This window comes from Camelus bactrianus, chromosome 3 (assembly GCF_048773025.1).
Source record: "Camelus bactrianus isolate YW-2024 breed Bactrian camel chromosome 3, ASM4877302v1, whole genome shotgun sequence".
Classification (NCBI taxonomy): Eukaryota; Metazoa; Chordata; class Mammalia; order Artiodactyla; family Camelidae; genus Camelus; species Camelus bactrianus.
In genome coordinates, this window is record NC_133541.1 from 117,657,434 (window position 1) to 117,680,671 (window position 23,238).

Here is a 23,238-nt window from a genome sequence, read left to right on the forward strand (position 1 = left end):
CTGTGCTATACTTTACATCCCTACGACTTTTTATTTTATGCCACAGTTTTCCATCCTTTCACCTGTTGATGGGTATTTTGGAGCAGCCAGTTTGGGGCTATTACAAATAAAACTGCAGTGACATTTGCTTCCTGATCTTTGCCTAGACACAGGTTCCTCCAGGGTAAATACTTGAGAAACAAATGACCAGGTCGTAGGGTAAGTGTATGTTCTAAAGAAGGTGCCAAACCGATTCGAAGGGGCAGCACCAGTTTCCTTCCAGCCAGCAGTGTACGGGGTTCTGATTCCTCCACATCCTCACCAGCACTGATTATGATCTGACTTTCTGATTACAGCTGTCCCTGTGGTTCGCCATGACAAGTGATATTCAGGTTTTTTTTCTTGGGCTCCTTGGCCCTCAGGATACTTTCTTTGGGGGAAGCTCTCCCTCCTCCTTGGGTCCTTGCTTCAGGACGCAAGCCCCTGTCGCATCTCAGCCAGGCTTCCCCGACTCCCATTACCGATTACCGATTACCGAGGTGTGAGTCTAGCACCCCACGCCCACCATGGGCGCCCAGGACCCAGCCCGAGAAGAGGCAGCCACGCCCCTACGCCCAGCCCCACCATCCCGCCCTGCCAGGTCCTGCCAACCATGTCGCCTCATTCCGCAGCCACCCGGGAGTCCGCCTTCGTGCACGCCATCGCCTCCGCCGGCGTCGCCTTCGCTGTGACACGCTCGTGCGCCGAGGGCTCGGCTGCCATCTGCGGCTGCAGCGGCCGCCACCAGGGTTCGCCGGGCGAGGGCTGGAAGTGGGGCGGCTGCAGCGAGGACATCGAGTTCGGCGGGATGGTCTCTCGGGAGTTCGCAGACGCTCGGGAGAACCGGCCGGATGCTCGCTCCGCGATGAACCGCCACAACAATGAGGCTGGGCGCCAGGTACGTCCTCGGCCCCCTCGCATCCCGCGGTGTTAACTGGAGAGCCCGGAGACCACACCCCTGCAGGTCCCGGGAAATAGAAACTCTCAGGGCAGGGCCTGTGCTGTGGTCCCTTGAGGGGTTACCACCCCAAGGTGGGGGCAGGGCGGTGGGCTGCGGGAGGGACGCCTATGGTGGCCCGGCTGGGGTCTGCTCACCTCCTGACCAGGGATGTTTGAAACAGAGCTGTCCAGTTGTTCCCACAAGGTCTACGGCATTCCCACAGGATGGAGGGCCCATCTGGGATGGGACAAAGGCCCGCCCTGCAGGAGCTTTCAGGGAGCATCACATTCAGGGAGGGGAGACAGCCAGGCCACCACACCACAGTGTGGTAAGTTCTGTAAAGAGGAAATGTACACACAAGACCAAGAGGTCAGACCCAGGCTGGAGTCTCGAAAAAGACTTATACTGGCAGAGGTGATGAGTGGGGACAAGCAGAGTAATTGGCAGTTATCTAGATGAGGGGAGGCCAGGAGAGCCTCTGGGTAGCCCAGAGGTGAAAAAATGCAAGTGAGTTAGGCCAGGAAAAATATGGGAAGAATATGGAGAACAGAGGAAGAAAGAGATCTGGGGAGTGGAGAGGCTGGTAGGGACCAAGCTGCAAAGGGACTTAGAAGGTCAGTGGAGAACTTCTGTTAGGAAGTGATGCATATAGGGACTGAGAGGTGTCCAGCAGAGTTAGCAACACCAAAAGGGCCCTGGCCTTGGCCAGTGGAACTGGGGAATTGTGAAGGGCTAAAGCGTGAACAGGGACATATGACTTCCAAACAGGGAACTAGGTGACTCAGATGGCTCTTCCTGGTAAGGATGAGTATAAATGGAGGATGAAATGTATGAAGCACCCTTTATAAGTATAGACTGCTCACCTGTATACAGTCACCTAATTTATCATAGAGAAGATAGTGCAGTACAGAGAGGCTTTTCAATAAATGGTCCTCAGTCAACTTGATAACAATATGGAAAAACTTAATCTTGCCCCCCTACCTTATACCGTATTTTAAAAAATCAATTATGAATCCAAATGGAAATGGTTAAAGAAAAAAAAATTTAGAAGAAAACATCTTTGTGACCTTGACTTAAGCAAAAATTTCCTAAAAGGTCCCCCCAAAAAGCAATCATAATGAAGGGAAAAAATGTAATCATGTGGACTATATTAAAATTAAGAACATCTGTTCATAAAAAGGCACCTCCATGAAACTAAAAAGACAATCCACACAGGAGGAAGTGTTCACAATATATATCTCCAACAAATACATGAAAATTATAATATAAAAAGAGCTCTAAATTTTTCTATAAATAAATAAATCTCTACAAATTAACAATAAAAAAGATAACCCAATAGAAAAGTTGTCTAAAAATTGGAAAGCCACTTAGAAGAAGATCTAGAAATGGCCAGTAAATATATGAAAAGGTGATCAGTATCATTAGTCATCAAGGAAATGCTGTTAGAATGCATGCCCTGGAGAAAGGAGAGGATAACAACTGGAAGAGAGCATGTTGGGAGATTCTTAGGAGCGGATGCTCTGGGACGGGTAATCTGTGGAACTTTGTCATATTTTGTGTTTATGACATATAAATTTTTGTATGTACGTTACACTTCCATAAAATAATTGTCAGGTGTCAAATAACTAACCATATAGTTAGGATTAGCAGTCTAAGGTCCAGGAGAAGACAAGACTCTGAGCCTGGTACCTGGGGCAGCTGTTGTCCAAAGGTCATTTCCTGATGTGGAAAGAAGTGCATATGCTGAGCTGCACTTTTAGCAGCCTCACAGAGCTAAAAGGGGCCCACGAAAGGTGCTATGTTTAGGAAATAACTCCTCAGTTTAGGCTGCGACCCTGAGGAGTAGAGGAAAACCAGAAGGAGACGAACCCTTGTGCACATGTGCAGGCTAGAAAAATCTCAAGACTGAAGATGGTTCCAAATTGCTGGTATATCCAGGCACCTGGAAAAAGCAGATAAATCTTCTTTGGAGGATGGTAACCTTATGCTAGGCTGAAATTATTTCCTACAAATAATTCTTCAAACACAGTATCCAATACATAATCAAAGATAACCTGTTAAATGAACTGATGATACAGTGAGTGATAACCAGCAAAAATGGGAAAGATAAAGGAAAAGGAAAACCAGAAACAAGACTCTGAATACTGGAATTATTAGTCAAGATTATGAAAAATTGTGCTTATGTGTGCTGACAAAGCTAAAATGTAATACAATAAATTTGGGAAAGAATCACATAGAAATTGTAGACCTGAAGAATGAATGGGGGCTTCCAGTTAAAGATGACAAACAAAATACAAACTTTTCCCTCTGCATTCTCCTAGAAACCTACTAAAATGACAATAAATTAATTTTAAGATACATAAATAAACAACTGGGAACGTGGAAGACAGAAGAGGTGACGATGGCAACAAACTTTGAAAGCAAAAATCATATAGATGAATACTTGATATCTTAGTACACTCAGGAAAGCTGAATCTTAAGCCAGCAGAGACCTCTGAGAACCAGGAATTTCTAGCATCAGATATCTTGAGAAGTAGAGATAAATATGGGATTGGAAACAGAAAGATTGGCTGAAATCTATTTTCAAAGCACTTTTTAAGTTACCGGCTCTTCTGTCCAACCCCTTGCATCCAAGCAACACCCCTCCTTTACCATGGCAGAATTCTGGAAGCTTATTCCCTAAAAAGAATAAAGCAGGTGTCTGGGCTGAAGGACACCAAGTACAGCTGAGGGTGAGACTGCCCGAGTGAAACTGGTCTGTCTACATACACATTTCTCTTCCTGATCTCCTAATGCCACAGTGAAGCTTGATTATGCTCTAGGAAGGAGAATGGAAAAGTCTCCCCTGAGAATCAGACCAACCCAAGAGAAAAGACTTGAAGATACTGATGTGGGGTTCCCCAAAAAACAATGTGGCCAGATCACTCTATAGTGAAGGCCCAAGTTGATGAGTCCCTGCACAGGAGATTCCGACAAGATTTTTGGTGCCCCACTTGTAAATACGACCAGACAGCCAAGGATCACTGGACATCTGAGGAAGGCCTCCAGCAACCACAAAGGCAAAGACCAAAATAAAGAAACAAAAACCGAAGTTATGGAAAAGAGACATTATAAAGACAGATGAAAACTTCAAAAAACTATCACAATTCCCAGAGAGATAAAACAATGAATCCATGAAATTGGAACAGGATGTTAATTTAAAAGAACATTCAGGGGGGAAAAAAAAGAAGCTCTTAGAAATTAAAAATAGGACAGCATAAACAAAATCTCAGCAGAAAGGTTGGAAGATAGTTGAGACACCCTTTCTACAAAGTAGAGAAAAAAAGACAAAGAGATGGAAAATAGGAAAAATTAGAAAATGTGGAGTATCTGTCCAAGGGAGGTAACAATGAACGTGGAGATAAGGAAATTGGCAAAGAAGTAAGACAAGAAGATTCCCAGGGCCGAAGAGCAGAAGGCAGACCACACAGGCCCCATAAGTGATTGGCTCAAGAAAGAGGAAGACCCACATCAAAACTCATTGCTGTGAAATTCACAGCCCATGACACACAGAAACCTTCCAAGCTTCCCAGAAAAAGGTTTGGTTTCATGCAAAGGATCCGGACGCAAAATGTCATCAGAGTTTCTAAGAACAACAGTGAAAGCTATATAAAATAGAGCAATGCTTTCAGAATCCTGAGAGGGAAAAATATTTATACTCAACTAAACAATCTTTTCAACTTTTCAAGTAGAAAAGATTTTTTTCCAGATATGCACATTTCACAAAATTTGCTAGAAGGCCTTTGAAAAAGAAAGCTCCAAGAAGCTGAAATTAATAGAAAACCTGATGTGTTTGAAAGTCTTGAAGAGCATATTTAGACAACTAAGGGAGAGCTTGAGAATGAATCTGTGATAAATACATTAAAAATAACAATAACAAAATGTTTTGTAGAAAAGGAAAAGCAATCATGTCACATGGCTCAACTGAGGATGCTATGACATTTAACACAGCCCCAATACTGTCAGCACTAAATATTGACCTAACTGGAATTATGCTACAGTTTTTAGAGTAGGAGAGGGGGTTGGGAAAGTGTGCATCAGAGTTGTGGGGTGAGGTCTATGGGACCTCCATGGTGAGAGGTCCATAGACAATGCTGAACACTGAAAAATCAAGAAGTGGCAAGACAAATATTTTATTAGAGGTGCAAAGTACTGCCTCAAGTGGTCGGGAAAGTGCTGTGAGTGAGCGTGTGGGAGCAGAACTCCTGTTTTTCTTAACAGATCTTAAGCACTGTTGGACTCTTTAGACTGTATGCATATGTAACTTTGATCAAAAGTAAAACTAAAACAAGCAACTAGGGAGGCAGAGATGGGAAGTGGTAGCTCCTCTTTGGAAAAGCTTGGCCACAAAAGAGAAGAGAATGGAGATCAGACAGAACTGGACTTGGGGGAGTGAGTAATTTACAGATGCCCCTAAGAAAGGGCCAGTATGTGAGGGAAGGAGTGAAGAAATAATCGGGGGTGAGGAACCGGGTGGAGGCAGCAGCTGGACACAGAGCCCACATGAAGCCTCAGGCCAGCACTGTCCAACAGAAGAGTAATGGAAGCCACATACATATTTATAAATTTCTAGTAGCCACATTTAAAAAGGAAACAGGTGAAATTTGTTTTAATGATAAATCTTACTTAACCCACTATAGCCAACATGTTATCATTGCAATAATGCAATCAATATTAAAATTTTGAATGAAATAGTTTACATCCTCTTCTTACGTGAATCTGGGGATTTAGTGTGACCCAGCATGTGGTTTGAATTTAAGAGCGCTTCTCAGTTTGGACCACCAGCTACATGTCAGGGGCTCACAGGTGGCTGGTGCCCACTGTAGTGGACAGTGCAGTCTTAGTTCTGATTATGTCACAGGACCCTTCACCCCCCACCCCCACCCCGACTCTTTTCCCCAAAGAGAGAAAGGAAGAGAACCTGATGTTGAGATGCCCTCGGGTGAAACACTTACTCCTCAGTCACTCTCCAAACAGTAGACTAAACCCAGCTTCCTGGGCCCTGAAGGTGCCCTGCTCAAGCCACTCCTGTGACCCTCCCCCAGCCTTGCCACTCAGCCCATGCACAGTTCATCTGGGCCAGGTCTTGGGTTCTCTCAGTCAAAATGAACTCCTTCCCTCCTGCACCCGGACACTTACATGCCACAAGTTACAGCCCCTTCCTTCCTTCACCCAACATAGATGATACAGAAGTAAACCCAGCCAAGGAGGGGGAGGGGGAGCCTCTCAGGCCTTGCCCTCTGGGGATCTTGGGTCGGCCCTGGGGAGTCACATGGTACAAGAGCCTGCTGGCACCACAGGGAAGTGTGGCGCTGGGCAAGGGCACCCACTAAGCCTGGGAGTTGCGGGAGCTCTATGGAGCAGGTGGACGGGTTGAGTTTGCCAGGTGAGCAGAGGGGCAGCTGCAGGCGAGGAGCACAGCCATCCTCTGGGGAGGCGGGGAGACTGAGAGCCGGCCCTGACGCCCCCGCTCACGCGCTCCTGCAGGCCATCGCCAGCCACATGCACCTCAAGTGTAAGTGCCACGGGCTGTCGGGCAGCTGTGAGGTGAAGACCTGCTGGTGGTCGCAGCCCGACTTCCGTGCCATTGGTGACTTCCTCAAGGACAAGTACGACAGCGCCTCGGAAATGGTGGTGGAAAAGCACCGCGAGTCGCGCGGCTGGGTGGAGACCCTGCGGCCACGCTACACCTACTTCAAAGTGCCCACCGAGGGCGACCTGGTCTACTACGAGGCCTCGCCCAACTTCTGCGAGCCCAACGCCGAGACCGGATCCTTCGGCACGCGCGACCGCACCTGCAATGTGAGCTCGCACGGCATCGACGGCTGCGACCTGCTGTGCTGCGGCCGCGGCCACAACGCGCGCACCGAGCGGCGCAGGGAGAAGTGCCACTGCGTCTTCCACTGGTGCTGCTACGTGAGCTGCCAGGAGTGCGCGCGCGTTTACGACGTGCACACCTGCAAGTAGTGGGCGCTGCCCCCGGCGCCGGCGGGGCGGGGCTCCTCCCGGCGGGGAGGCCGGCCCCTCTGGGGGCGGGGCTTCTCCCTGGATGGGGCGGGGCTCCGGGGTGGAGTTCCTGGATGGGGGCGGAGTCCTCCTTAGTAGCGCAGGGGTGAGGCTCCTGAGTGGGGTGGAGTTCTTCCCAACAGGTGCGGGGCCCCTTCTCAAGATGAAGCTCCAGGGATGGGGGTCCTGGACGGGGGCACCGCCCTCTCTGGGCACAGGACTCCCAGGCTGGGGATTTAGCCTGCTATTAACTATCCTCAGAAGACCACACGATTCCATCCACCGGATCTCGTCTGTGTAGAGCAGTATCCCCTGGCAGAACGAGCTGTGGAGAACCTGTGGGGTGCATCCTGTTCCCCCATTCCTTCCACTGAGGTCTGCCACCTCCCCCTCCCCCGCCACTCCAATGATTCAGGTGCCTGAAGGCCTCTGGCACTCCTCCCTCAGCCTGGTATCTGCCAACGCTCCCAACCGGGGACCCTACCCAGGAGAGCCTTTGTCTGGCAGAGCCACACGAACTGCCTCGGCTTGGGTGAAAAAGATGGGGCCTGGTGGCAGCACGTCGAGGAGGAATCTGGAACCTGAGACCTGGCTCTGTCTTGGCTGCCCTGTGCTGAGCATCAGTCACCTGGGCCCCAGCGAGGCGCCATTCTTGGCCTGGTCAGCAGTGTCCTCTGCTTTGCAGCTGACAGAAAGTCCTCTCCCTTCTCCTTGTCTTTGCATTCCCACTTGCAACCCATCTCATCCACGGGAGAGGAGCAAAGCCTCCTGTTCCAGTCCTGCTGTTGCATCTCTCTTGGCCTCAGCAGCTCTCTCCACCTCCCTCATTCACAGCCTCTTGCAAGGTAAAGGCAAGAAAGGGGCCCAGACTCCAAAGCTGCCCAGAGCCACTGGCCCGCACTACCATCCAGGCCACACTCAGATCACTTTGAGTGGGGTTAGGTTGTTTGGGAGATTTGGTGGGGGGAGTGAGGTGAGCCCACACTGGTGCTGCAGACAGAGGACCACAGTCCCTGGAGGGGTGGTCTTCCTCCCAGTCCCTCATGGTCAGGACTGACCCTCAGGTCCTGCTACTGCAGTCATGATGCACCAGACCTGCCTGCCACTGGCCATTGTCCTGGAGTCTCTGGTTGGCCACTCAGTCCTCCTCACATCTGATTTGTTCATCTAGTCTGGGTATGAGGGAGGCTGCTGAACCCCTCAGCTAATGCCCACAGGGACTTCCTGCCAGGTGCTGCCACTCCAAGACCTCTCCTTGCTCAGCCTCTGCCACTGTGAAACGTTGCCTGGCCCCCTGACCCCGGGGGCCCACCCTCCAGGCAGGGGGAGAAGACACAGTGAGGGGAGGGATGATCTGCATGCCCCACTAGGGACGCGGCCTTCCTCTGCCTTGAATTTTGCGTTTTTGATTTTAATTTTATTTCTGATGCTGCTATATCCACCATACACAGGAGCTGGACAAACAGACGTGGTGTTCTTGTTTTCCTTTTCTTTCTGTGAAAGAAATTATTTTAGTCATAGCTTGTGAGTTTCAAACAATGGGGAAAGTAAAAACAAAACAAACAAACAAACAAACAAAAAAAAAACAAAAAGAAGAAACAATCAAATAAGCCTGTGGATTGTGCTGGATTTTTGGTGATGGGTCAGCAGGTGTGGGGCCTGGATCAGTCGTGGCCCTCTGGGAGGGGCCCAGATGGGAGGAGGTGGTCAGCCTGCTGAGGTCAGAGACTCCTGGGGCCTCTGCAGTGGCTTCCAGAGCCAGAATTCCAGGGGAAGGAAGAGGGGTGGCTACTCTAAGGAAAGGAGGAAACAGTCCAGTGGTCTCAAAGTCTGGGGCAGGGTAGGCTAGAGACCAGGACAGAAGACCCCAGTGGAAATGCAGAGAAAGGGGCAAGGAGGCCTGCCTGCTGCAGGAGATGTGCAGTGCAGTGAGCAGGGCACCTTGACAGCCCCAGCTGGCAGAGACCCCACGCATGTCAGTGGTGCAGTGGGACATCCACCAAGTCAGCTGAAAGACACTTTCCCAAACATCTACAACACGCTGCACTCAGTTGACATTTGAGCACCAGCAGCATAGCTGTGCTCCTTGGGCTTGCGCCCATGGCCCCTGTGTGAGGTCTTCATCTAGGACCCACTACGGGGTGTTCTAGGAGCCCGCTCTGGCTAGTAGGCAAGACATGTTCCCTTGATCCGAGGCTCACCAGCCTGAGTCCTAGAAACCAGGCAGGTGCTTCTCTCTGGGCCTGGCCTCCTCCCACCTCCTACAAAGGTCACTTTAGAAGTCGCAGCGCATGCAGCTGGAATCCAGTTTGGAGGTCATGAGGGACATCCCTCGCTGGCAGAGACCTGCTGCATGAAGCTGAGAACTCCCAGGGGCTCTCTCCTGCCCTTGTCCATCCTCAGGCCAGAGGCCAGAGCTGACCCTGGACCCCCGGCCTCCCCTCCACACAGGCGACAGCTAGGTGCGCAAGCCTTGGCAGGAATCAGTGGTCTCTAACTGTATGGTTAGCCAGGTACCGCAATCATGCTCAGAACCTTGGGATGGAGATGGGGTAGCCTTTCCATGCCGGGCAGGGAGAGCTCTCAGGCAAACAAGACATCCTGCTGGCCAGGGCCTCATGTTGTCCCTCCATGGCTGTTGCCCACATCCACCTGCACTCAGGGTGTGCAGGGTGTGGGGAGCTGGGAGGGACTCTGAAAACTGAGGCTGCAGGAGCCAGGGGGTGAGGTTGGCTTTCTCAAGGCCACACCTTCACCTCTCCAAGCCAGGAGCAGAGTCCTTGCTCCCCTCTCTGCTTTTCTTGCTCCCCGACTACTACCACCACCTCTGAGCCCTGCCCTGCTACCCAACTAGACCCCCAGGAGGGGGCCAGTGGAGGAGGCCAGAAGGGAAGGGCAGGCTGGGACAGGTGGGGCATGAGGGGACATGATGCTAGAGCTGAGGACAGGAAACCGAGCCCCCACCCGCTCAGAGGTCAGGCCCTCTGACTTCCACCCTCCATGGGCCATTTGATGGAAGGGAGAGGGGCGCGGGGCAGACAGGAGGAGGCTTGGCCAGAAGCCTCATAATTGGGAGGCCCGTGCCTCCTGATAGCAGAAGGAGGGACACCCAACTCAGCTGGCTCCATGGCTAGAGCCTCAGGGCCACATGGTGTCCTTGAGAGCAAAGGAAGGCAGCGCTACCCTCTGCTGACAGAACCACAGCTGGCAGGACAGGGGGTCTTGGACAGGTGGCCAAGTGTATCTACTCCAGACAGTCCTGCATCAGGAGGGAGCTGTGGTAGGGGATAGAGAGCTGCCTGGTGGATAGAGTGGGAATCCATCAAGGGAGGGAGGGAGGAGATAGGAAGCAGAGTGATGGCAGGTCATGGCTTCATTCCTCAAGACAGGACCCCAGAACGCCTCTCCTACCATCCCCTCCTGGCCATAGCAGTCTTCACTGGAGGCTCCAAGCCACTGAAGACAGAGCTTGATGGGGCCCAGCGAGACTGAGGGACTGGAGACAGACCCAGGGCTCTGGACTCCCAAAGCTCCTACCTTCACACCCCAAATCACATCAGCTTCCCCGGGCTGGCACGCCAACATCCCACGCCAAGCCCAGGGCCTTGTTGGCTCAGGGCTTGCTACTCCCTGAACCAGGCCGTTTCAGGCTGGGTCACCCACTGCTCCAGGGCTGTAGCTGACCACCAGGGATTCCCAACTGGGGCTCCAAGGGGTCAGCTAGGGTTAGACGAGCTCTGGGCAGATGCTCTATAAAGAGGGAGCCAGTGATTAAGTGCATAGGGCAGTGTCTGGGGCCGGAGTGCAGGTGGCCCATCTCACCCACCTGTGTGAGTCACCAGGCAATAGGGCCAGATAGGACACTCCACACAGGAGTCAGGGCCTGGAGGCGGAGGGGTGACAGGTGCCCTACTCGAGTCACCTATGGGCCACATCCACAACGCACAGACAGCACAAACAGTGCAGCACCTCTGAGCTAGGGCCCAGGCAGGAGCCCGGCATCCAGGTGCCAGGGACTCCACCATGAAAGGGCAGGACAGGCTGGGCAGGGGGGTAGGGGCACAGCCACAAGGTTCAAGAGAAGACGCAGGGACAGGGCTGGGCCTCCTAGGAAAGCAGGCGTAGATACCGGAGACAAACAGGAGGTACCCTGGGAGTTGATGCAGAAGTAGGTTCTGCCTACTTGGACCCAGCTCTCCATGAGGTGAAGCACCAGGCACCCACTCCCATCACCATGGCTCCAGGGCAGAGAGAGGCAGAGCCCCACCAGAAGAGGCCCATGGGTCCACAGGACAGGCCCCGGCAAATGGGCAAGGGGAGCTAGCAAGGGCCTGTGTGAGTGAGGGGGCAAAACCCTCAACTCCCTGCTGGCTGGAAGTAAGCCCCATCCTTCTCGGGGCCTCAGTTTCCCTCCGGTGCAAGAGCCTGTGGGATGAGGGGGCTTCCCAGGGCCTCCCTGCTCCTGCATTTTGCTGATGTGGGATATTCCATCTGGGGCCCCCTCTGGAGCCCAGCTGGCCCCCCTCACCTGCCAAGATCAGCACGTCCCCATGAACCCTGGCCCAGCCCCCCACCCCGCCCCACTTGCCCTTTACCCTCAACTCAGAGGGAGGGCAGAGAACAGGGCAGCCTGCTTGGGCCTCAGAAGCCACCTCTCCAGGGAGTTTACAGCCCCTCCCGCCAGCCCTGAAGAAGGAGGAAATGGGCCTGGTGGGCCTGTTCACAGGTAGTTGAGACGGGAGAGGAATAACCATATTAAAGGCCCGGAGGTAGTGGGGCCTCAACCCACCAGGGCCCCCCTGGGCCCAGCCCCCTGCGAATCTCACACTCCCAGGGCAGCAGCTTTGAAGTCCTGGAGGGAATGTGGCCAGCCCCCTCCTCCTGGGGCCCCCACAGACCCTCCCCGCAACACTCCCACTTTCTGGGTCCTGGGGCCTCACTTTCCACCCTTCAGGGATGCTCTGAATCCTATCCCCCGACCCCTGTGCTGGGCCAGAACCTCCAGGGCTGGGACCTCCATGGCAACAGGTGCAGGGCCAGCTCTGGGCCACAGGCCTGGTACAGAGAGCTGAGGAGGCCCAGCCAGGTTCCCTAGCCCCACATAGTGCTGACCCCCTGCCCCCCGCCACAGCAGAGCCTGGGCTAGGTGGGCTGCTGGTCCGGCCTTTACCCCTGCTTTGGGGGGTCTTATCTGGGGGACATGACACAGTCCATCCTGAGGTCTGGCCTGGCCCCACTCCCTCTGTCCTCCCATTCAGTGGTCTCCCCCCAGCTCAGGCCTCCCGGCCCCTTCCCAAGCCTCTTGGCCCTCTTGCCTGCCACTCATTTCCCTGTTGGAACCCTGTCTCCTTTCATGAAATCCTCTGGCTGGGACACCCAAGGACAGGGCATCCTGGCAGTCAGCAGCTTTCTCTCCAGCAGCCCCTTGGCCTCCTGGCCTGAGCAGGAACAGGGCACCTTAACCCACCCACACTGCCCTCCAGCCCCAAGTCCAGCCATCTGGACGATGACCTCCCAGGGTGACATCCAAAGCTCGGAGGAATGGGACAGCATCTCTGTCATCCCACTGGGTGCTAATGCTGCCAGTCCTTCTGTTCACAGGCACTGAGTGGTAAACTGAGACCTGTTAGATGAGGCCACTCTCCTCAGTGTGAGTTCGTGAAGGCAAGGCCACCCCATTTCCTCCCTCCCTGGCCCACCATAAGGGGAGGGATGGGGAACAGCTAACAGAGGACACTCCGACCCACCTTACCCGTCACCTCCCAGGTGACCTTGGCCCTGGAGAGTTGGGTGATGGCCCCTTCGCTACTTTCTGGGTCATCTGTGAGGGCTTCCAAGAGGAGGTGAGCATAGGGTGCAGTTTCTATGGCTCCTGCATCCTCAGTCTTGGCCCCTTCTGCATTCATACTTCTGAGAGGTCGGTCCCTGCAGATGTCAGGACCAGACAGGGTGCCCAGGGTGCTGGGGAAGCCCTGGGGAGGGCTCCAGCCTGGGAGCCGCCACCGCCTGTCCTGCCAGCTGGGACAGGAGCTAGTCAGAAGGTGCTAATTGATGTTTAGATCCAGGCTGGCTCCTCAATCACGTCTTTCTCTCTCTCTCTCTCTTTTTTTTATTTGAGTCTCTGGAGCACACAGTAAACAGTCATTTGGTTCTCAGGGCCCTGCAAATTGGTGTTTATGGTGTAAGGACCAGGACTCTCCACCCAAACACGGCCAGCTGGGAGGGAGGCACTGAGCTGGGTAGGGATGGCATGCCCTCCCGCCCTTAGAGACCCAGCAGTGGGAGGGCCTTCCCTCCATTCTAAAGGAGGAGGCAGGTCTGCTCCCCACAACTCCTGATGCCTGCAGTCCAGCCTGAGGTGAGGAGCCATCGGGTTCACCCACCAGCACTGGGCCAGCACTGGCCAGAATCCTGTCAACTGGGTGCTTGTGTGGTTGGAGGGGGCCAATACTTGAGGCATTGCAGTTAATCCAGGAGGGCTTCTAGGAGGAGGTGAGTCCCCATGGGAGAGGCACGAAGGCTCACCAGGGCCCTCAGATTCCCCAGCTCTGTGTCCAGCTATAGCTCCTGTCCAAGCTTCCATCTCCCTCAACTTCCTCCAAGTCCCTACGGCAGAAGTTGGGACTCTACATATAATATCCTCTCCCAACCACAGTGGCCATCTGCAGAACTGAAGACAGGAATGTGGGGAGGCCCCGGCCTTAATGCAAGGGGTTGGATGGTGGAACCCCAAGACAGCAGTGGGGAGGTCTTTTGTGAGAAGGGGACTTCCCCACCTGTCTGCCCCTCACTCGACAACTGGACTGCAGAGAGATAGGCAGGCCCAGGCAGAACCTCCATCAGGGCTCAACAGCCATCCCAGATTCTTTAGCTCCCTCCACTGCTGACAGCAGGGGTTTGTCCTCTACCTCACCTGGCTCCCCGGCTCGCTCAGCCTGCGAGCCTGCAGCCTACAGAGGCCAGGAGCCCTAGGGAAGGCTGTTTGATGTTTGGAGTTTGGAAGGAGCCCCATAGATCGCAAGTGCTTCTTCCTCCAGTGTGCTTTTAGTTCCCAGGTCTGGGCCAGAGAACAAGAACCTCAGGAACAGAGGATACAGGTCGCAAATCTCCAAGACAGCTCCCTCCTCTGCTCAAGAACCTTCCATGGCTCCCCAGTGCCCACAGGTTGGAGTTGGAGTGCATTAGCCTGCACCTCTTACAAACTAGTCCCACTCTGAGCTGAAGGGGGCCTCTAACCCATGGATGGGGAAACTGACCTGGGCAAGACACGACTTGCCCAAGGGTACTCAACACCTTAGTCAGGACAGAGTCTTAAGGAAAGCTGAGCCTTCACATCATACCTTCCGGTCCCACCTGCAGTTCCCTCTCATCTTCCTTTATCCTTGCCGCCATCCTTCCAGCTTCAGACACCCCCTGGCCGCTGCTGCAGCCTTCTCACCACCATATTGCCATAATCTTTGGTGATTCCTGAATTAGTGTCCCCTGGGGGCCCGGGAAAGTCAGTGCCTGCTGCACCTCAGGGGCCCATGCAAGGCAGAGGAGGAGCTGTGTATGTGCTGCATATGGGGCGGGGGGTGACTCTGGTGCCAAGCTGGCCCATCCCCAGGGCTGTTAAGCCTCTGCAGGGGCCCTGGCCAGCTCCTAAGGCCCAGCACTCTCCCCAGCTCCAGCCCTTGGGCAGGCCAGTCTGAGTAAGCCAAACTAGTACCCCAGAATGTTTCAGGGTAATGTCCCCTTATCTGGGAGATTTGGGAGTGACTGGGGCACCTGTAATGGGCCAGCTCTACAACTTGTGTCCTCAGCATCAGCTGGCCCTACAGCGATCCCAGGGGGGTCCCCATATGCACGCCCATCATGGAGTCTCACCCCTGTTCCCACATCAGGGTCCCCAGGAGGTGGCCGTTAGGAAGGTCGCCCCAGGACAGGCTTTGTCTGAGCCTCTCAGAGTCAACAGCACATTGAGGATGGGCGGGATCTGTGTGCTGGGTCACTCCTACCCTGGGAGCAGCTCTGGGTGGGAAGTGCTCAGGAAGGACAGGTTCTGCCTGGGACAGGATCAGGGTCAGCCTGAGGTCAGAGGTCAGAATGGCAGATCAGCGCTGGGCCTGGGGCAGGATGGAAGGTCAGCCTGCCCTTCATCTGTCTCCAGAGGGCTGATCTTCATGGATGTCCCCCATGGTGTGGGGGATGGGTGGCCTCGCCCAGACTCCTGGACACCCCTGTGGGTGCAGCATCAGCTCCCTGGCCCCTAGCCCATGCCTAAGCCCCTCAGCTCCAAGTCCCTCACCCGGTGGAGTGCTGGGCACTTCTTGGGCCATCAGGGGGCTGCCCTGGCCCTGCCCAGTGGCACACAGTTTGCCAGTGCTTGTTTGACACTATTCCTGGGGGGTGTGGAGGTCAGAGAGTTCTCGCCCCTCAGATGGGGAGGATGGACACCCCAGCCTACAGCTGATGTGGGGAAGGTGGTGGGGCTCAGAGCCAGCACCTACCCACTCAGGCCCAGGAGGACAGTGTGGCCACCTCTGGCAGACAGTTCAGCTCAGCTCGCCGCAGGGTAGCCTCTACTTCCCTCTGAGCAACAAGGGTGCAGCCCAGCTCCCAGATGGCTGTGAGGGTAACACTCAGGTGGGGACACTGCAGGTGAGGGGTACACTGCAGGTAAGGGTGACGCAGGTGGGAGAGAAAGGATGCAAATGGGAAGGATACCGGTGGGGACACTGCTGGGGTGGATGCTGCAGGTGGGGACAACACAAAGGAGCACACTACAGGTGGTGTTGCACGCAGCACAGGTGGGATGCCTCAGGCTAGGGCACATGCACGTTCTCTGCCTCTCTCCCTGTCACAAGGCCTGACCTCTGGGGGTGAATGAACTTGACCCCGGTTTAGCCCCTCCCCTGGCCTGACCCTCAACTGTGAGCTGAGCCAAGCCAGGCCCACAGGGATGCTCCTGCAGCTCAGTCCACTGCTGACACGTGAAGTGGGACAGGCCACCACCCACTCTGATACGCTCCCTCAGCCAGCAGGTTTAGGAGCAGGCGCGACTGCTTCCTGCTTCCCGTCCTATGGGGCCTGGGGTCCCTGAGCGGGCCCCTGGATTGAGGGGCGTGAGGACACGCCCAGGCCCTGGAGTAGGACTGGGGGCCTCTCCAGGGCCCCCCCTTGCAGCACTCCAGCTGCAGCTCGAACCTAGCATAGCCCGACATGCTGGCAGGCAGGAGGACCGGCCCAGACAATACCCAGCCCGGACAGGCCGCCAGCACGGCCAGCAGTCTCCAACTCGGGGGCCATTCCAGGGTCAGGTGTTCTTTTTAGATTTTTCTTGCCCCATTAATGAGGAACAATTTCTCTCTAGGACCAAAAGCAATGCCAGGCCTCCTCATACCACCTGGCCAGCCTGCTCAGGTTCCCCAAGACCTCCCCTCGCCGCCATCAGCTCCTCTGCTGGAGCCTCTGGGCCTGAACTCTGCATGTTGCCCTGATGCCCAGGCTCTGGGAAGGCAGGCAGGCAGGCAGGCAGCCGTCCCTTTGGGCAGTGACGAGGCACTCTGGTCTACAGCGGAACAAGGCCTGCTTTTGTCAGGGACTCAGCCTTCCTCACCTGTCCACGTCTCTCTCTCTCTCTCCAGCCAGGCCTGGGGACGTGAGGCCTTTGAAGGTTCAAATCACAGACTCGGACATCCCTAGCTGCTCACCTTGTGAGCCTCCCTGCCTGCTGGTCTCCTTCATGGGCTGTCCACCCCAATTAACACACCCGGGGAGCTAGGAGCCCTCCAGAGCAGTCCGGGCCTCTCCCTCCCACACAGTCCTAACAGGGAGTGGTAGGAGGTGTAGCCTGCCCAGGAAGAGGCTTGAGGCCGCCCCCCCCCCCCAAGAAGGGGGCTCCTCAGGGCAGGTGCCCAGCTGGGATTGCAGGTAGAAGGCAGCCTGCTTTAAAGGGCAGGGTCCACCCACCCTGGCCTGGGAGCCAGAAGCAGCACCCAACACCCCAAGCTGGAGTCAGGACCTGGCCCAGACAGGCTGGTGTCCCCAGAGACAGCCCGCTCTCATTTTCTGGGAACAGCAAGCCACTTTACAGCCTTAGGATCTCTGCAGGATTTTCACACTCTTGGAGGGACCAGAGCGGAGGGCATGGAGCCTAAGGCCCAGTCAGGGTGACAGGTGTGGGGGCAGCCCTCCAGGGCACAAGGCAGGGTGAACGCGGACAGTCCCTGGCCGCAGAGGCTGAGACACCACCATGCCTTCAGCTGGGTTTTTAATTAACCTCAGCCACTCTGAAGGGCCCCAATTAAGTGGAGAATGTGATGGCAGAGTGGAGTCAGGCCGAGGGATGGGTTTTAATTAAAGCACAGAGGGTTCCCAGCCAGGGTGGCGTGGCCTGGGCAGGAGCGCCCCCACCTGACTGCCTTTGCCCCAGTCTTGCTCCAAAGGGCAGTGGTGCACCTCAGAGTGGGCACTGCCTGCCCCTGGCTGGGCAGGACAGAGCGTGGCCCCCGCAGGGCCTGAGACCTCCCATCCAGTCTGTGTGGCCCAAGATCAGGCAGCTCCTCTCTGAGCCACTGTCCTTTGCTGGCTGTCCCCCTGCTCTCCCTCTTAACTTCTGCACTGGAATAATCAACCACATAGTGAGTGTCTATGGTGTGTCCGCTGCAAAGGCCCAGCTAGGTGGCAGGGGATGGACAGAAACAAACAAATAAATGTATCAAATATGTTCGTGTGCAATGGAGGAGAGCGGAGTGAGGGGCCAAGAGAAGCAGGGAGGGCTGTTTTAGCTGGGGAGTGGGGCAGAGGAGCACAGGTCCTTGGAGGGAGGGAGGGAAGAGGGACTGAGCTCATTTGGAAGGGGGCAGTCAGTTCAAAGGCCCTGGAACAGGACCCGGGGCCCAGCTGAGCTGCGTGATGCCTGCAAAATCGAACGAGAGGGAGCCAGGTGACAGAACGCCACGGGCATGAGGGGCTTTTAGCTTCACTCAGGGGGACGGGGCCACATGGGGCTTCTGAGCAGGGCCATTTGCGAGGTGCCAGTAACCAGGCTGCCTGCCCCCACCATGGCCCAGTCCCCACTCTGCTTGTCATCCAGGCTCCCTAGCCTTGCTTGCTCAGTGGGATGGGAAGCAAAACACTCGTAAGTCCTTGTGAGCCATGACTCCTGCTTCTGAGGATGGTCTCCACCGTGGCCTGGGCCTACAGCTGGCTGGGGGAGGTGGTGGCAGGCAGGCATGAGTCCTGCCCCACAGCTGCCTGTCTTTCTTCAGGGCAGTTTTGCAATAACTGCAGCTGCAGGCCGATATTCTCCACGCCTGGCTTCCCCCAGACACTGGGCTTTGGGAGCGATGAGTGAAGGAAGCAGGGCTGGGGGGTGTCTTCCAGTATCAGCACAGGCTGCCTCTAGTCCTTCCCCTGGTCGTGCTCGGGGCTGCAGGGCAGGGGGCACCCAGGAGGGGACTGGTCTCACTCCAAAAGCCAGAACCACTACAAGGTATGGTGGTCACATCAGAGGACACATGCCCAGCGGTGGACACACAACAGCTGGGCAGGCCAAGTGGCTACTTGCAAGATGTGTGCAGACATCGCCTGGACAGGCAAGTGATAGGAAAGGGGGGTGTCCCAGGGGCCCTCATCCTTTCAGCCCCAGGAACCAGCCTGTATGAGGCCGTGGGCAGACCGGGACAAATTTCCACAAACGTGGTAGCTAAAAACAACAGGAATTTGTTCTCTCCCAAGTTAGAAGGCCAGAAGTCTGAGGTCGAGGTGTTGGCAGGGCATGCTCCCTCCACAGGCTTAGGGGCAGATCCTTCCTGCTTCTTGTAGCAACTGGTGCCCCAGGTATCCCTTGGCTTGTGGCTGCATCACCCCAATATCTACCTCTGTTGTCATGTGGCCATCTCTCCATGTATGTGTCTTAAATCCTCCTTTCCCTTCTCTTATAACACTTGTCATCACTTGCCATTGGATTCAGGGCCCACCCAATCCAGGATCATCTCATCTCAAGGTCCTTAACCAATCACAGCTGCACAGACATTTCCAGACAAGATCCCATTCTGAAGTCAGGGGCAGATGTGACTTTGCGGGGATACAACCCTACCCACTGCAAGGCCTGTGGGGTAAAACTGCTATACCTCATGAAAGACTCCAGGCCAGCAGATGTCACCAAGATGCCCGTAGGTCCTAACTCCCAAGAACCGTGAGATGGCACATACAAGGACTGTCATTTTAAGCTACTGAGGTTTGCAGAACTTGTCACCAGGCCAGAGAACGGGAACCAACTTTCCCCTTTCCAGAGTTTTTGGGACCCCAAATTCATTAGATGTCCCCCAGCCTAAGTGGGGTCCTTCCCTTCTGCTGTCTTCTGTCTGGGGGTCAAAAGGGGGAGAAGAGCCCCCTGAGAAGGGCAGAGACTCCAGCCCCCTCAAACCTGGGGGTGAATTCCAAGAGAAGAGCTTGGTGCAGGTAGAGTCTAGGGCTGCACCCCTCACATTCTGTGTGTCCCCCACCGAGACCCATGAGGGCCCAGCCCCTCCCCCATCCACCAACTTACTGGGTGTTGTGGCTCCACACCTTGGTCAGCCTTGCCCTTGTGGCCTCCTCCTGCTGCCTGCCTGGCCTCCCCAGCCACACTGCAGGGACCACCAGGGAAAGCCCGAGTCATCGGGGCTTCCCCTGCCCCTCAAATTCCAGCCCGGACTTCTCTGCTGGCCCTGCTGTTTTGCACCTGTCCTTACCACATCCCCAAGTGGGGCCTCTCTCCCGCCCCTACTGGCCTCATCCAGAAGCCAGAGCAGAGAAGCTGTATAGGAACTAGGGACCCCCTATTAGGCTGGTGAAGCCCATGGGCCCCTTCTCAGAACAAGGTTTCATCATTGCCTAAAATACTTAGTGCAGCGTTACAAACAAAACAGACCCAGTTATCAAAAGCTTTAAGACCTTTGTGCCACGTGACTCTGGGGGTGACAGGTTTCTATTACCTTGATAGGGGCGACAGCTCCCTAAAAGTGCAGTTAGAACTTTCCACACCTCCAGTGTGTGCTTCAGAAGTCCCCTTCCTCCATAAAGCCAGAAGACATGGAAATGAAGTGTTGCACAGAAGGGGACACAAAATGAAGCAGTGTCTTCTATGTCCCCCTGAGTTATCAGCACCCAAGATGACAAGGTTGGCTGCGGGCTGACAAGCTCTGCGATTTCACATGAAAATGTCTTGATGTTGCTGTTGCCGATAACATCATCGGTCAAGTGCATACTGCTATTTGGGAATGTCACCTACGCTCAAAGTGGGAGGAATGCTAAATGTCAGTTAAAGGGTCCTAAAAACAAAGATGTTCTTTTAGCACTCCAGTGGGAGGCCCACTGAATGGGGGCCCCTTGTATTCGGCTTACCTGCTGTCTGCCTGGACACGGAGTGAGACAGAGAACCAGGCAGGAAACATCCTTGCTCAGTGGAGTTGGCCTTCCAGTGAGGACCACAGTGTCCAGGTGAGTCAAGAGCCTGCAGGAACCGCCCATTCCACACAATGTTCTGGGCAGAGGGAGAAAGGCCCTGGGTCAGGAACGGTCCTGGCCTGTCCAAGGAATGGGAAGGAGCCCTGGGAGCTAGGCCAGGGTGAGGGGGCCATTGTGGAGATGCAGTGAAGGGAGGGACCTGAATGAGATGGAGAAACTGAGGCAAGAGCAGGTAGGCTCAAAGGGTCCTGAGGGGAGAGAGGCCCCAGAACTAACCCTCTCACATGTGTGGAACTGGGCCATGGTCCTCGCACTGCTGCTTGACCGCTGTGTGGCTGTGGACAAGCGCCACCCCTGTGCCAACCACAGGCTTCCCACATGACCTAACTGGCCCCAGACTTCAGCCTAGGCCCAGGACAAGGGGAGGGATGCTGGGGGTAGGGTGGGGAAATGGGCACGGGCATGGAGGCTGTGCCGGCTTCCTCCTGGGATCCACACCATCAGAACAGCTGTAATGATTCCTGCAGCCTGCCCCATGAAGCACATGAAGGAGGAGAAGGGACTGGGGCTAAGCAGAGGGAAGGGTGGGGCCCTCTCTGCACCCCACCCCTGTCTGGACACAAGCCTGTCTCAGGGTCCCCTCTGAGCTCAGGGAGTCAACAGAGAACAGCCAAACGGAGCCAGGAGCACGTGGGTGAGTGCCGGTAGGCAGAGGACCCACCATCCCCCGCCACCATTCAGGGATGTCTTTAAGAGGATAAAGGTCTGCACCTAAGTCCTGGATGCTGTTAACCAAGCAGTGAGACCCCCATCACTGGAGGAGTCCAAGATAATGCTGCAGCCTTCAGGTGTACTGAACCCCCAATGCCCCAGAGCCAGGGGAGGAGCGAAGGCTCTGGCAACAGGCATGTTGGAGTCTGAGTTCCAGGGGCTCAATCCTAGCTGTGTGACCTTGGGGGGACCTGTAACCTCTCTAACCATCAGTAGCCTGGCATGAATGCTGCCCACCTCTCAGGTGCCACATACAGAAGTTGCATGAGGTACCTGCCAGGCTGGGGGGTCCTGGAGGATATAAACATCTCCTACTCCCCCTTCCTCCTGCCTCTGCCCCTTTGCTCTCACTGGTCCTTCTGTCCCTCCAGTCACCTTCCCCAGGGGGCCTCCTTGTTCAGCATCCTTGTGGCTGACCTTGTCTTTAGACTCAGGGACCCCCAGAGGGGAAGATCTCAACTGCAGACCCTAGCCAGGCCCCCGCCCATGGTCAGGCTGCAGGTGAGGGTCTGGGCTGGGGGCTTTGATCCTGATAATGGAAGTGGGCTGGGATAGCGGCAGGCTCTCTAGCCTGCTCACCTTGCCCCCTCTTGGCCAAAGCTGGGAAGGCACCCTGCTCCATCAGTTCCCAGTGTGCCCATCTCTGGGACCTGGGAGCAGGGAGGTCCTAGCCCCCTTATGTGGGCACCAGGGCCTCATTTTCCCTAGGTAACTTCTTGGCACTTCCTGGCTCCTTAACAGGTCTCCTGCCAGGGGAAGGGGTCCTTCCCCTGATGTGCCCATACTGGACTCCGGATACTTGTCTGGTCTGAAAAAGCCCCCTTTTCCGAAGGGGGACCAAACCAGAACAGAATCAAGAGGAAGGTAAATTAGGTATCCTGGAGGTGGGTACATAGAAATCCATATTATTTTTTAAACTGTGTGTATATCTTTCATATGCTCCTTCAGAGGCTAAGGTACAGAGCACAGACTAGTTCTTCTGAAAGTGTTGAGTTCTGGGGGAGGCTGGGGCTCGAAACAGGGGACTGGCTGGGTTTGGCTCATAGGGCCAAGAGCCCTCAGCCTCTCAGGAGAGGAGGACATCGTGTTTGGGACAGGAGGGCTACCTAAGAGGATTGGAAAGCCCCAGGGAGGGCTGGTAAAGCCCCATCCACCCAAGGCCAGCAAGAAGGCCCTGTCCAGGAGGAGTAGATGGGTGAGGGGTACAGAAAGGGGACAGGAGACTAACAGCACGCTGCACAACACCTCAAGGCTCTTCTCTGCCAGGCAGGCCCCTGGGCCAGGGCTCAGGTGATGGCCCTGCTTTGAGCCCTGCATAAAAAGCAGAACACTGGGCGAAGAACCCCGCCCCCCCCACGTAATGTCACCAATGCGTCTTAATTGGGGGACCCTTCATAGCAGCAGATGGGTTGCAGGGGAGGGGGCTCGAAAAGTAGACAAGAGGGGTAGGGTAACGGGACCCGGGGTTAGAGGGAGGCCACAGTGAGATCCCAAGTAAGGGTCACAGTCAGGCCCCTGAGCCTGGAGAACGTGGAGAGGGACGGCAACAGGCCTCCTCTCCCTTCAGATCAGCCCAGGGAGGCTCCCCAGAGAAGGGGGCTTTCCCTGTCAGTCACCTGGACCTCAGCTCAGCGGCCACCTCGGGACAGCGCTGTTCCCTGCCCAGCTGTGGTTCCCTGCTCCTCCCGTGCCACCAGACGCCTTCTTTATTTGATCTTGCGCCTGTTTCCCCGGGTCGGCTCCTCCGGGGCACACGGCGCCGCATGAGTCACTGCGGTCACGCGGGCCGAGGCCGGGGAGAGGAGCTGGCACCCCCGCGCTGCCAACCCAGGGCCGCAGAGCCCTTCCCGGCCTCAGTCTCCGAGACTGCGAAATGGACGTGTGAACTTAACCCTTGGCCGTCCACTGAGAGCTGCGCGCAGGCGCAACCGGACTCTGCCAGGGAGGAAGGGGTAGTGGGGAGCAGGAAGGGGGCGGAGGTGCGCGCAAGCGCAACGGTGGGCGAGGCGAACCAGAGCCCCGCGCTTGCC

The 23,238-nt window shown here is 55.5% G+C and overlaps 1 protein-coding gene and 2 long non-coding RNA genes across 3 annotated transcripts in view; 1 reads left to right on the forward strand and 2 right to left on the reverse strand.

Annotated features, from left to right (window-relative positions):
• The window catches only part of WNT3A (Wnt family member 3A), a 44,996-nt gene extending 36,528 nt beyond the window's left edge, over positions 1-8,468 (forward strand). Inside the window, exons 3-4 of the mRNA XM_074361097.1 lie at positions 651-916; positions 6,485-8,468. Coding sequence (XP_074217198.1) covers positions 651-916; positions 6,485-6,964 — 746 coding nt within the window. The 3' untranslated portion in view covers positions 6,965-8,468. The remainder of the gene's footprint in view (positions 1-650; positions 917-6,484) is intronic.
• Positions 847-6,924, reverse strand: LOC123616442 (uncharacterized). The gene is made up of 3 exons (XR_006724439.2): positions 6,793-6,924; positions 1,114-1,293; positions 847-976 (listed from the first exon to the last, which is right to left on the reverse strand). It is a non-coding gene; the product is annotated as an uncharacterized LOC123616442 (long non-coding RNA).
• Positions 8,377-22,963, reverse strand: LOC123616441 (uncharacterized). The gene is made up of 3 exons (XR_006724438.2): positions 22,825-22,963; positions 20,375-20,513; positions 8,377-8,497 (listed from the first exon to the last, which is right to left on the reverse strand). It is a non-coding gene; the product is annotated as an uncharacterized LOC123616441 (long non-coding RNA).
• Positions 22,964-23,238: the final 275 nt, after the last annotated feature.